Here is a 14,410-nt window from a genome sequence, read left to right as displayed (position 1 = left end):
AGAGAGAGAGATCAAAATAGAGGAGAAACACAAAAAGACAGAAATACACAGGCAGACAGAAATGGGAACAAAGGAGAGAAAAGAGGATAGAAACAAAAAGAGGAAAGGAAAAACACCACTGAATGAATACAAGTTGTATAAAAAACCAACAGACCCAATACAATTTTGGTCAGACTGAATCAGATGAGGCTTTTGTGGCAGGGGAAGGCAGTGGGCGCTGAGGTCAGACATGAGGAAGACCTTCCCCATGGCAGAGGCTGTCCTAATGAATGGTAGCAGCCAAGAAGCAGCAGCAGCAGCAGCAGCAGCAGCCCAGGCCGGGTAGAAGGACAGAGCCTCAGGGCAAAGGCAAGCTCCAGTAAGGGGGTGTGTGTGTGTGGGGGGGGGTGGGGGAGGGTGGAGTTGGTCAGTTAAGGAGCCTGAGGAAGGTCCCACCTTGGCCAGCGCCTCCGTCACCTCCATCTTCTCAGCCTCCATCACCTCCTTGGCCAGAGTGGCTTTGCTCAGGGTCTCCTTGGCCACGATCAGCTCTTTCATCAGCCCTGACTTCTTCACCTCCAGCTGTTCCAGCTGTTTGTGACTATCAATCAACCAATCATTAAATATTAAACATCTGTTGTGTGCCTGGAGCTCTACACCGAGCCAAAGGTGAAAAACCTGGCCTCGAGGGACTCACGACCCAGAGAGAGGATAATGGATGTAATGAGTCTATAGGTCAGAAATAGGAGGGGATTTGGGCGAGGAGGCACTAGGCAGGCTGAAGTCGGAAGGAAGCTTAGATTCTAAGGGGGGGAGGAGATGAGGGGCTGTACTTTAGGCAAGGGAAGAGGGGAAGAGGAGACATCCATCACAAAAGAGATTGGCGACCGAATGCCAGGCGTGATGAAGTCCAGTTTGGCTGGACACCAAAGGGAGTCACTGGTAATAAGGCTGGAAAAGTAGGTGGCGAAGGGCTTTGAATGGCAAGCCTGTATTTGACCCTAGAGGTGAGAGGAAGCCCCTGGGGTTTATTGAGGGGGTTGTGTGTGGGGGGGGATGGGATAGAGTCAGAGCCAAGCTTTAGGAAAGTCACCTGGTGGTAGCTGAGTGGAGGATGGATTAGAGAGGGGAAGAGATGAGGCAGGAGGCGATTAGGATAACCCAGGCGAGAGGTGCTGGTGTCCTAGGATGGTGGCCGTGTGAGCAGAGAGGAGGGGGACACGGGAGAGAGAGAGGGTGGACGGGATACTGACAAGATCTTGGAGGATGGCTAAACACACTGTGGTCCATGAGAGTGATGGGCTAGGGCTGTGCTGTAAGAAATGAGGAATGCAAGGAAATCAGAGAAGCCTGGGAAGATCTACATGGACTGATGCAGTCTGAAGTCAGCAGAGGCGGGAAAACAACAGACATGATCATTGCAACAATGCGGAGGGAAAGTATCAGCCACATACAAATGTCAGAAGTGAATGTTACAAAATAATAATAATAATAACAATGATGATAGCTAACATTTCTAAAGTGCTTACCACTGTGCTAGGTGCTTTATAAATATCATCTCATTTGATCCTGAAAGCCCTGGGAGATAGGCGCAGTGATTATCTCCATTTTACAGATAAGGAAACTGAGGTAGACAGTAGTGAAGGACTTGCCCAGAATTACACAACTAGTTATCATAATGGCTCAAAAGAAGAGATATGAGAAGACACCCCCATCCCCTTTGCAGAGGTGGAAAAGTCCAAAAGTGCTGCGTACTGTGCACATCTCAGCCTTCAGATATATCGACCAGTTGTGATTTTTCCTTTTCTTTTTTTGGTCTTTAAAAAAATACTATTTGGTATACAGGATGGCTCTCTGGGAAGGGAAAGGGGAGGGATCCTGAGGGAAACTATATTGATGTAAAAAAGAAATGGTACCCACAAAAATAGTTTAAAACTGACAAGATGGGGTGGCTAGGGGGCTCAGTAGATAGAGAGCCAAGTTTAGAGACAAGACTTCCTAGATGTGTGACCCTGGGCAAGTCACTTGACCTCCATTGCCTAGCCCTTACCACTCTTCTGCCTTGGAATCAATACACGGTATTGATTCCAACATGGAAGGTAAGGGTTTTTAAATTAAAAAAATAAAAATAAAAATAAACCCTTACCACTCTTCTGCCTTGGAGCCAATACTTTGCATTGATTCTAGAACAGAAGGGCAGAAGAGTGGTAAGGGCTAGGCAGTGGAGGTTAAGGGACTTGCCCAGGGTCTCACAGCTAGGAAATCCAGCTAGCTACCCTGTAAGGGTTTATTTAAAAACATTTTTTTTTTTACAAGACTCAGCACCTGATTGGCTTTGGGGATGGTGGTGAGGGAGTGAGACGAGTTCAGGCTGATGCTAAGACTGGTAACCTGGATGATCAGAATGATGGAGGTGCCTAAAATAATAGGGACTAAAAAATGGGTAACATTTCTCCATGCTTCTCCCCCTCCTGCCAAAGTCAGGAAGGGTTTCAAGGAGCTTCTTCTGCCCCTCCTCAAAGTCTGGCGGTCAGATCTAAACTGCCCAGGCTCCAAGATTTGCTGCAACTGATATGCAGGAAGGGACAGCCACTTACAAATCAGGGGGTGATGAGTCAAGGGCCCCCCACTACAGAAATGGAGATGTTAGACCCGATCTACTTCTAGGGTTACTGTGGAGAACAAATGAGAGACCCTAGACAGATATCTGGCAGAATGACTGAAACATGGCCTCAATCTGAACTGGACTCCCAGCTCTGGTTCTTCCTAAGACCTGGGTGATCCTAGGCAAGTCCATTCTTTTCCCTGGGCCTCAGTTTCCTCCTCTGTAAAATGAGCAGACAGGACAGGATGCCAGCTGAGGTCCTTTCCTGGCGTGACGTTCTCTGTTCTGCACAGTCAGCCAGGGCCAGGTCTGATTGAGGGGCAAGGGGGCAGGAGGAGTAGGAGAGCCTGCTCTTACCCCCGGTCTACTTCCTTGTGAAATCTCTCTCTGTCCTGGGCGATGTCCTCCTTCTCCTCCTCCAGCTGGTCCTTCTGCCTCTGGAGCTCATCCTGGGCCAGCTGTAGCTTCTCTTTCTCCTGATGCAGCATCTCCACCTGCATCTGCATGGCCGCCAGGCTCCGCACCAGCCCGTCCTTCTCGCTGCAAGGGTCAGGGGCAAAGGGGACTAGTTACAGGAGGAAGGGGTGGGACTGCTGTGCCCCGAGGCAGGCATCACCCCACTAGGAACGGCTTAGCTCTTTTCTCCCCAACCCAGATCCAACCCGCTCTTCAAGACCCTACAAACCCAGCTTCCTTGAGGAAACCTGCCCTGCTCTGTCCAGCCCACACACTGACCTCTCTCTTCTACAGCCACCTACAACACTGAAAACCCAAGCCATCATCCAGCCCTTGGGTAGATATTGTTAGGTATTATTCCTGATTCCAGGCTTGTAGCTTCACCGCCCCAAAGAGCCTGGAACATCTTTGAGGGCTGAGATCATGCATGAGGGCAGGGGAGACTTTGTGCTCTCTGAAGTTCCTCTCAACTCTTACATTCTGGTTAATCTTTGCTCTGACATTTGTGTCCTCAGGGTCCTCCCAGCTCTGACACTCTGTTCTAAGGTCTCTCCCAGCTCTGACATTCTGGGTTCTAAGATCCCTCCCAGCTCTGACATTCTGGGTTCTAAGGTCTCTCCCAGCTCTGACATTCTCTGTTCTAAGGTCTCTCCCAGCTCTGACAGTCTCTGTTCTAAGGTCTCTCCCAGCTCTGACATTCTCTGTTCTAAGGTCTCTCCCAGCTCTGACATTCTGGGTTCTACTGGTTTCTCTATTCTAATTGTGTTTCCAGCACAAACATTCTATTAATTTCTTCTGTCCCTCTCCCCCCACTGCCTAGAAGAGAGCAGGGCATACATTTGCTGCTGAAGAAACACCACTATTACTGGCCCCTTCCCCTCCTGCTCTCTGCTTCCTCTTTCAGGTCTGGTGGGTAAGAATCTCTGCTCTGGTTCCTTCGGTACCTCATCCTGTGGCTTTGGACAAGTCTGTCTGGCTTTCTGGGCCTCAGCTTTGGTCACTCTCTTCACTCCGTGATCCTCTACTAAGGCCAGAGTGGAGTCCCCCCGGCCCATACCCCTACCCTGGCAGGATCGAGTCCCACTACCTGCTCAGGAGGTCGTGGGCACTACGCAGCCTCTGCACATCTCGAAGGGCATCTTCCTTGGCCTGGGCCGCACCATCAGCCAAGTCCCGAAGCTGTAGCACCTGCTTGTCCAGGCTCCGGCGCTCAGCCTCACTGTCCGCCAGCTGCTTCCTCAGGGAGGCCAGAAGGTCCTGGCTCGCCTCATAGCGCCCTCGCATATCCTGGAGGCAGCCCCAGCCCCAAGGACCATCAGTGCCCCAACTTCTCCTCAATGGCTCTCCAATCCATTCCCAGATGCCCAGGCCTTGGACCCCCATTCACTAACCCAGGGATGGCAGAGACAGCAGAATCCAGGGCAGCATTCACGACCCTGAGACGCTACCTCTGACATTGTGCAACTAATCAATCCTGATCCTAGCCCCAAACCCTGATTTGGTGCAACTTACTATCCTTCATATTTAACTCTGGTCCCTGACACTGAGCCCCCATCCATCCCTGACCCTGAGACCCCATCCCTAACACTGAACCCCTAAACCTGACTCTGAGCCCTCACTCCTGATTCTGAGTTCCCATCCCTGACTCTGAGCCCTATCCCTGATTCTGAGTTCTTATCTCTTACTCTGAGCCCCCATCTCTGATCCTGAACCTCTATCCCTGATCCTGAGACCTTGTCCCTAACATTGAACCCCCATCCCTGACTCTGAGTTCCTATCTCTGATTCTGAGCTCCCATATTTTACTCTGAAGCTCCATCCTTGATTCTGACTTCTCATCTCTTCCTCTGAGCCCCCATCCCTGACTCTGAGCCCCCATCCCTGACTCTGAGCCCCCATCCTTGACTCTGAGCCCCCATCCCTAATTCTAAGCTCCCATCCCTGACACTTATCATCTTGCTAATCCCTCCAACCCCATCATTTAGCCCCTCCATCCCCCAACATGGCATCCCCATCACTTACACTTAGCACACTGTACCCCATTCCTATGACTACACCGAGCCTTGGTCCCTGCCATCCTTAACGGTGAATGCCCATGAAGAGCATTTAGCCCCCCAGGCAATCCCTGGCACTGAACCCCTCCCGCCTCCAGAATAAGACACTAGACGTCCATCTGTGGCACGGGGTCCCTCATCGGTCCTCAGCTGTTAGCCTTGCACATTCTGGCCCCTGAATATACCCCATTGGTGACCCTGAGGCCCATCCCTGATACTAGCCCCTCATTCCTGTCCCTGAATGCTCCCCCAAATCTCCAGTCCCTAATCCTTTTCCCCAAGGCCTGGAAATCTCTAACCCAAGGAAAATGCCTTTAAGGGAATCCTGTTCCCATTTTTAAAGTCCCCAGATTGGATGGCTCCAGTGAATCCTTCTGGGACTTTGTCTTTTCTCTCCACATCCAATCCTGACTGGGCTCACACTTCCCAGCAGCCTCCTGTCCATCCTGGCTCCCCAGCTCTGTCCCCCATGGCCAGACCAAGAACTGGAAGGGGGGGTTCTAAGAGGGCCCCATCTCCTCTTTCTCCTTCCCTTCGGAGACTGGGCAGGGTACCAAAGGTGGCCGGGCTTCCTACCTGGACCTGCATTTGTCTTTTGTGCAAAGCAGAGTGGACCAAGGCGAGGGTAGAGTCAGAGAAGGCTGGGGAGAGGCTGGGGCGAGGGGAGCCGCTAGGCCGGGGGGAAGAGCGCCGGAGTGGGGAGGGGGTGCGCAGGCTAGAGAGGCCTCGCAGACTGCCGTCCGAGGCCTCAGGGGTGCGCTCCAGCCCGCCCATCTGGATACCACTGTCTGTGTCGGACAGGACAGCCTGGTGCAGGAGGAAGAAGGGATGAGGGGTGAGAAAGGCTGACTGGGGAGGGTCACTCCTACCTCCAGACAGGAGCGGCCCTGGGAAAGGGTCTGCCTTACTCTGATACCACTATATATGCCTCCTTTTATACTCAACGCCTGCCTCCTTCAGGAAGACCTTCCAGATTGGGTCTAGTCAACCAACTTTCCTGATTCTACATACATTTTTAAAAATCCTTACCTTTCGTCTTAGGATACTGTGAATACTTAGAATACTGGGTATTGGTTCCAAGGCAAAAGAGAGATAAGAATTAGGCAATGAGGGTTAAGTGACTTGCCCAGGGTCACACAGCTAGGAATATCAGTGACCAAATTTGAACTCAGGACCTCCCATCTCTAGGCCTGGCTCTCTATCCCCTGAGCCACCTGGCCACTCCTTATTCTTTATACAATGATGGATCTGACACCAGTGTGGGGGAGCCTCCTAGGACTGCTTAGCCCCAGCTAATGTTGGTCTGGGACTCTGGGAGATGGGAGGATTTCAAAGGTTCCCATTCTCAACAGAGACCTCCTCAGGGTCCCCAAGGCATGGCCAAAGCCCCACCCGTCGGACGCCTCCCATTACACACAAGCCCTGCAGCTCTCCCCATCCCCACCTTGAGCCCATGCCCCACACACCTGGGCCAGGCCCCGCAGGGTTTGCTGGAGCACTTCGGACTCATTCCTCAGGGCCTCCACCTCCTCCGCCTCCATGGCCGCCTGCTCCTGGAGCCGCACGGCTTCCTGCAGAGGCAAGAAAGGGTCATGATGGCTTCTTTCTAGCTCGAGGACCCCATCGCTTCTGCCCTGTATAATTAGGCTCTGCTCCCCAGGACTCTGAATCCCAGCTTCCCACGTTCCCTCTCACGCTTTGGAGATAAAGTTTGTGCGGGACACGGGCCCTCCCTCTTTTCCTGCAAACAGGGCTGGGAAGACTTTTCTTTACTCAGGCTTTTACTTCAGTTCTTTTTATTTCTTTTACTTCAAGTGATTATCAATAAATCTTATAAAATATAATACTTGGAGTTATTGGATATTCATTTTAATCTTACACCGCCATCTAAGAAGCCTTAACTCACCCCCCATTTTGCCCCCTGAATCAAATTCAAGATCAATGAGCTGGGGTGGATGGACCTCCCCCAGGGTCCCTGCACAGGGCAGAGCAAGTTTGCTCTGACTGTCTCAGAGCTGAAAGAGCTTTAAAACCCAGAATGTCAGAGCTGGGAGAGACCTTAGAACAGAGAATGTCAGAGCTGAGAGAGACCTTAGAACAGAGAATGTCAGAGCTGGGAGGGATCTTAGAACCCAGAATGTCAGAGCTGGGAGAGACCTTAGAACAGGGAATGTCAGAGCTGGGAGAGATCTTAGAACAGGGAATGTCAGAGCTGGGAGAGAGCTTAGAACAGAGAATGTCAGAGCTGGGAGAGAGCTTAGAACAGAGAATGTCAGAGCTGGGAGAGACCTTAGAACAGGGAATGTCAGAGCCGGGAGAGAGCTTAGAACAGAGAATGTCAGAGCTGGGAGAGATCTTAGAACAGAGAATGTCAGAGCTGGGAGGGAGCTTAGAACAGAGAATGTCAGAGCTGGGAGGAACCTTAGAACAGAGAATGTCAGAGCTGGGAGAGACCTTAGAACACAGAATGTCAGAGCTGGGAGAGACCTTAGAACAGAGAATATCAGAGCTGGGAGGGAGCTTAGAACAGAGAATGTCAGAGCTGGGAGAACTTAGAACCCAGAATGTCAGAGCTGGGGGGGGAGGAGGAAAGGAACCTTAAAATCCAGAATGTCAGATGAAAAGACCCTTAGGACACAAAATGTCAGAGCTGGAAATGGTCTTTAGAATTTAGAAAATTAGCTGGAAGAGACCCTAGAACACAGAATGACATAAGACACAGAATGTCAGAGCTTGGAGGGCCCATAGGATATAGAATGTCAGAACCGGGAAAGGCCTCAGGTCTTGGGATTTTAGAACTAGGAGGACCCTTAGAGCACAGAATGTGAGAACTGGTGGTAGTCTTAAGAACAGAGAATGTCAGAGCAGGGGAACCCTTGGCACAGAGAATATCAAAGCTGGGAGGGACCACAGAACTCAGAATATCAGAGCTATAAGAGGGGCCTTAAAATGTAGAATGTTAGAATTGAGAAGATCCTTAGAACATAGATTGTGAGAGCTAAGAAGACCCTTAGAACACAAAATGTCAGAACTGAGAATGGTCCTTAGAACCCAGAAAATTAGAGCCAGGTGGGGGAGGACCTTAGAATACAGAATGTCGGAGCTAGAAGAACCGAAGAACAAAGACTAGGGAAATATCCATAAAGAGAAAACTCCTCCCTTCCAGTGTCACATTGAATTAGGGGCAGAGCTAAGACTAAAATCCTGGTGTCCCGATTTCTAGCCAGGGTTCTCTCCACTGCAAATACTGTTGGGTGGTAACCAGGGCAAAGAAAGCAGGGGAGCCAGGCGAGGTAGGCCAGGCCCTTCCATTGGGGGAATGAATACGGGCTGGGCTTCGCGAGACATGGGGACCATCTACTGCACCCTGAATCGGGAGGATCTTCCTCTCCAGTCCCTAGCTCTCTCCCTCCTAATATCTGGACCCAAGGGCTGGCTCTGTCCCAGGGGAAGATGTCCTGGCTTGGGAACGCTCCTCTTGTCCCCAGTCCAACATGTTCTCACCAAGGCTTCCACCTTCTGAGTCAGGGCCTCGTTGGCTCGGTCCTTCTCCGAGTTTTGGTTCTGAAGCTTTTCCACCAGTGAGGTTAACTCGTTCACTCTGGTGGGCCAAGAGAAGGGGATGAGTGTGGCATCCCAGGCCGGCTGGTCCTTATCCAGCCACACTGTATTATTACAGTGAGCCACATCCACCCCTCACCCTTCTCTTTAAATGTGAGCCCCCGCAGGCAAGTAAGCTGTCTTATTGAAACTATATGTTCCCTCCCACAAGGGTATAAATGTTCAATAAATCCTTATAATAAATCCTTGTAATAATAATCATAATTATAATAACTTTTTAAAAACCCTTAACTCCTTTATTTTTTTTTAAACCTTTACCTTCCATCTTAGAGTCAATACTGTGTATTGGTCCTAAGGCAGAAGAGCGGTAAGGGCTGGGCAATGAGGGTTAAGTGACTTACCCAGGGTCACAACTTCTTTAATTTTTTAAACCTTACCTTCTATATCTTAGAATCGATACTAAGCATCAGTTCAAGGCGGAAAAACAGTCAGGGCTAGGCAACTGGGGTTAAGTGACTCGCCCAGGGTCACATAGCTACGAAATATCTGTGGCTAAATTGGAACCTAGGACCTCCTTTCTCTAGACCTGAGCCACCCAGTTGCTCCTCTCTTACCTTCTTAGTATCAATTCTAAGGTGAAAGAGCAATAAGGGCTAAGCAACAGTATTGATTCTAAGACCAAAAGTAAGGATTTTAAATAATTAATTTTTTTAAAGATTTATAAAATAATTTACACACCGGATGCCATTTGAAAGGAATATAGGAAATATAAGGAATAGAAAAGAAATAGAAAGGAAATCTACCTCTCCTCCAGCCCACCTTTCTTCCCTCCATCCATCCCTGCTCCCCCCGACTTCCCTGGAGCCCCAAGCTATGGGAGATGGGAGGCACAGACCCTGGAGCCCCACGGAGCCAAGCCCCAAGCTACGGCGGGCCAGGGATGAATGGTGGCTGGAGCAAGGCTGGTGCCCGACTCACTGACCTGGAGCTGAGCTCAGCCTTCTCCAGGTCGCTCTTCACCTGGAGCTGGATCATGTCTCGCACCTTGTCCCGCAGCTGCTCCTCCAGCTGGGCTCGCAGCAGGGCTGCCTTCTCCATGGCCGCCTCGCTGCTGCTCTCCGCCAGCCGGAGGCTCCCGCTCAAGCCCAGGCTGGCCGAGTGGATGGTCCGGGAGGTCCTGGCCAGCTCTATGCCCAGCTGGGACAGGTCCCTGTCAAGGCACAAGACGGGTCTTAGGGGCTTCCCAACATCACTTCTATCCAACCCCTTCTTCCCACTCCAAGAGCTGCTTCCTACATCCAACTCCCAACTGCTCTCAGATCTCAGCTCACTCCTAAGGAAAGGGGAGGGAGGAAGAGGGCTACCTCTCTCTCTCTTTTTAATTCAATTCAATTCAATTTTTTTAATTTTTATATAATCAAGTTTTCATTGTATTTTTGTATTGTATACTAATATATCATGCTTTAAAGTAAAAAAAGTAAAAATAATTTAATTTTTATAGTATGTGTTTATATTATACATTCTATGCATTATTTAGATAATTTAATCAAACATTTTATTTAGTTGAATAAATTTAAATATTTAAAATAAATATTTCATTTAATTAAATTTAAATTAAAGTTAAAACCAGTGGAAATGTGCACCGGCTATGGGGGTGGGGTGGGGAGGAGGTGGGGGGGGTGAAGGGAAAAGTAAGAACATTAATCATATAACCATGATAACTTCTAAAAAATAAAAATTATTTAAAAATAAAAAAAAGTTAAATAAAAAATTTAAATTAAATATTTTGAGTCAATATTTTATTTAATTAAATAAATTTTAATTAAATCAAAAATGAAATAAGATTAAATTAAAATGAAATATTTTAAAAAATGAAATTGAAATAAATAGAATTGGCTGAAAAAACTTGAGATGCTTATTTCTGGAGACCTGGAAGCCATGATCCTCACTTTTGAGTACAACTGAGCAATAGACACACTGCATTCCTTAATCCGACCTTGCGCCTTCCCCATTCACCCATCCCCTGTGGCTCCTTATTATTCCAAAATAAAATAGGAACTACTCTGTTTAGCTTTTAAAGCCCTGAACAGTCTGGCCTTCACCTATCTACAGCTTCAACAGCCATTCGTTACTGCCTCTCCCACAGTCTGTGGTCCGGCCAAACCGGCCTTTTCTCTGTTCCTCATTCATCACACTCCATTTCCCTCCTCCACGTCTTTGCCTGGAATGCACTCCCTCCTTACCTCCTCCTCCTCAGAGTCCAACTTTCCTTAAAGATATGGCTCAAGCCCCACTTTCTACATGAACGCTTTCTTGATTTCCCCATCTTTTAGTGCCCTCCCTCCCAAAGGCCCTTTTATTTAATGATTTTGTATACACGTTTGGTTTTTTTTTTTGGTAAAGGTATTTTGTTTTACCAATTACACATAACAAATTTCCATATACGTTTTCCAGAGATATATCTTTCCAGTTGTCTCTCTCCCTTCCTTCCCCCTTCCCAGAGCTAGCCAGCAATTTAATACATGGGCTATACATGTATTACCACACAAAACCTATTTCCATGTTGTTCATTTTTTAAGAGAATAACCATATAAAATAAAAACCCAGGGGGCAGCTGGGTAGCTCAGTGGATGGAGAGCCAGGCCTAGAGACGGGAGGTCCTGGGTTCAAATCTGGCCTCAGACACTTCCCAGCTGTGTGACCCTGGGCAAGTCACTTGACCCCCATTGCCCGCCCTTACCACTCTTCTGCCTTGGAGCCAATACACAGTATTGACTCCAAAATGGAAGGTAAGTAAGGGTTTAAAAAAAACTATTTCTAACCCCATACTGCTCTTCTGCCTTGGAACCAGTATACAGTATTGATTTTAAGATGGAAGGTAAGGATTTAAAAAAAATTAGTTATGCAGCAATATTATACTATGATCACTTGTAAAAGCCTTAGCTACTCTCAGTAATGAAATAATCCAGGATAACTCTGAATGATTTAAGACAAAGAAGGCAATCCATCTCCAGAGAAAGAAAAGTTAAAAAAAAAAAATTTTCTATGTGGAACTGAAAACAATTTTTAAAATCAGGAAAAAATTCTATAGATAAAAAAAATGTAATTGGGAAATATTTAACAAAATAAATAAAAATAGAACAAACCATTTAAAAAATGAAATTAAAATAAAAAATATAAAACAAGGTGCCCAAAATTGACCAAAACACTCAAGATATGGCCTGGCCAGGTCAGTGGTCAGTAGGATTTTAGCCTTCCTTGCCCTGAAAACTGTCTCTCCCTCCTCTCATAGCCTAAAATCAAATGAGCCTCTTTGGGTTCCACATTACAAGGCTCAAGGCAGGAGTCAAACTCGGAGCAGGCAAGACCCAAGACGAACCCTTCTCCCTGAAGGCCAGCGCCCTCCCCGGCAGCCCCGGCTCTCACCTCTCTGTGGAAGTCTTCATCTCGCTGACCAGTCTCCTGAAGCCCACGACCTGCCTCCAGAGAAGAAGCAGCCGGCTGTGTTCATTGCTGAAGTAGGCATTGAAAGACTGGGAGAGAGGATTCGAGGGATGGCGGTGAAGGCTGGAGATGGCTTTCCCCACCCTCACCAGTCCGCATAGCTCACAGCTCCCTCAGGGTAGGGAGACAGGAGGAGGGAAGGACTGTGTCTCGCCTTTGGCAGAAATCCCAGCCCAGAAGACTAAGAGGAAACTCCCAGAGGGTCAAGACTTCATTACATCAAGCCCTCTCCTGAGATACCCAGGAGGGAGAGTCCTGGATGGTGACCAGGTACTTTATTTTTATAATGTGTCTGTGTTGGCACCATCTGGTTTTCAGGGGTTTTTTAAATTCTGTTTTGGGGTTCCTAGGGCTCCCAGGATTTAAGGGCAAAAGGGACCTCAGGGATTTCCTTGTCTTAAGCCTATCCTTCTACAGAAAAGGAAACTGAGCCTCGGAAAGGTCACTCAGGATTCAGAATTTGAACTCAGCTCCTGTGACTCCCAAGAGTTTGCCCCACAGCGTACCAAAAGCTCATCACTAGGGTTTTAGCAGGAGATACCTAAGTTTTTACTCACTTTTAGAAGGCCACAGCCACCACCCTACTACAAAGAGGCACCCCGGGAGGCCAGCTTCTGACTGCTGGCATTCATGGTCATTTCTGGGAAGGGTAAGTGGAATGGAGTGGACCAAGGGCTAAAGTGTTATAAAAAAGAAGCCTGGCACCAGGGAGTGCTTCAGGGCCCCAAGACCGAGGTCCTGCCTACCTCTTCCTCCCGCCGCCATTCTGCCTCTCGTTGTTCCAGCTCCCCCCGACTCCGGGTCCAGTCGCTGGTCACTTTGCGGATGTCATCGGTCAAGGCTTGGTTGGCGGCGCTGGCCTGGTCGAGTTGTTCCCGAAGCATGGCATTCACTTGCACCAGGCTGGCACTCCTACAGTGGGGTGGGAAGGGCGGCTCAGGCTCCTGATACAGCCCTCACCCTGAATTCCTGGCGGGCAGTAAGTGCCAAGTATCCTTGTTCCACCAAGGGGCCAAAGTCCAGCCATTCTGACTGCACGGGGCCCGGGCAAAAAGCACAAGGGTCAGCCCATTAAGGAAATGAGAGGAACGGGCAGTGCCAGCGGAGGATGGACCCGAGAAGGGCACACACCAAATCAGGGAGCCCTGGAGCATGGCGTGCCCTCCCTGATGAACTGCTGCCTGTCCAGATGTCCACCCACCTCTGCCGCTCCTCTTCTAGCCGGATGAGGGCATTCTCCAGGTCCTGGCTGTGTTCTTCTTCCTGCTAGAGACACATGGGCACATCCAAGTTGGCTTCCCAAAGATGGGCACCAGACTTAACGGCAAGAGGGATGGTTCAGTTGTTAGGGACAAGAAGATCAGAGCAAACCATAGGAATCATCTTACCCAGGACCCTCCTTTTATAGAGGGGAAAACAGACCCAGAAAGGGGAAAGGACTTACCCAAAGTCACACTGCTAGTCAACATCAGGACAAGGATTTAACCCCAGATTCTCGGACTCCAGGGTTCTTACTACAGCCCCGAGGAGCCGCCCCAGGACTGGCGACCACAGGCTTCTGTCCTGGCACTCACCAGTCAGCCCTGCCTACGCCCTACCTAAGTGTGGGAAGCTCAGGAATCCCTGAGAAAAGGAGAAGTCCAGGGTCAAGGGTGCGTGGGGGGACAGGGGGTGGATGAGGGCAGCTACCGCTAACTTCTGCTGCTCCAGCTCTGTAGATTTCTCCAGAAGCTGATGTTCCACATCTCCACACTTCTTCTTGTATTGAAGAACCTGGGGGGAGTGAAGGGATTGGGGGCGGGGGTCAGAAGAGTCCCCAGGCAGATATAACCCCCTGCTCCAGACCTGTAGAGATGGGTGGGACTTAGAGCCCTTCCAACAGAGAATGTCAGGGAGAGGGGTCTTAGGGCAGAGAATGGCAGCATGGGGAAAGGGCTTTAGAACAGAGAATTTCAGAGGTACGAGAGCTCTTAGAACATGGAACGCCAGAGTTTGGAGGGGACGTAGAACAGAGGATGTTGGAGTTAAAGGGGCTTTAGAAGCCAAAATGTCAGAGCTAGGAGAAGACTTAGAACAGGGAATGTTAGAGCTGGGAGAGACCTTAGAACAGAGAATGTCAGAGCTGGGAGAGACCTTAGAACAGAGAATGTCAGAGCTGGGAGAGACCTTAGAACACAGAATGTCAGAGCTGGGAGAGACCTTAGAACACAGAATGTCAGAGCTGGGAGAGACCTTAGAACAGAGAATGTCAG

The 14,410-nt window shown here is 49.1% G+C and overlaps 1 protein-coding gene across 1 annotated transcript in view; it reads right to left on the bottom strand.

The window, feature by feature from the left end:
- The window catches only part of CROCC (ciliary rootlet coiled-coil, rootletin), an 89,859-nt gene that overhangs the window by 51,906 nt on the left and 23,543 nt on the right, over window positions 1-14,410 (bottom strand). The window contains 10 exon segments of the mRNA XM_044668693.1: window positions 436-580; window positions 2,942-3,124; window positions 4,128-4,327; window positions 5,670-5,900; window positions 6,560-6,664; window positions 8,598-8,694; window positions 9,637-9,864; window positions 12,081-12,187; window positions 12,905-13,070; window positions 13,360-13,421. Coding sequence (XP_044524628.1) covers window positions 436-580; window positions 2,942-3,124; window positions 4,128-4,327; window positions 5,670-5,900; window positions 6,560-6,664; window positions 8,598-8,694; window positions 9,637-9,864; window positions 12,081-12,187; window positions 12,905-13,070; window positions 13,360-13,421 — 1,524 coding nt within the window.

This window comes from Gracilinanus agilis, chromosome 3 (genome assembly GCF_016433145.1).
Source record: "Gracilinanus agilis isolate LMUSP501 chromosome 3, AgileGrace, whole genome shotgun sequence".
In the NCBI taxonomy this organism is placed as follows: domain Eukaryota; kingdom Metazoa; phylum Chordata; class Mammalia; order Didelphimorphia; family Didelphidae; genus Gracilinanus; species Gracilinanus agilis.
The sequence above is the reverse complement of the archived record's forward strand: the minus strand, read 5'-3'. Positions and strand labels throughout refer to the sequence as shown.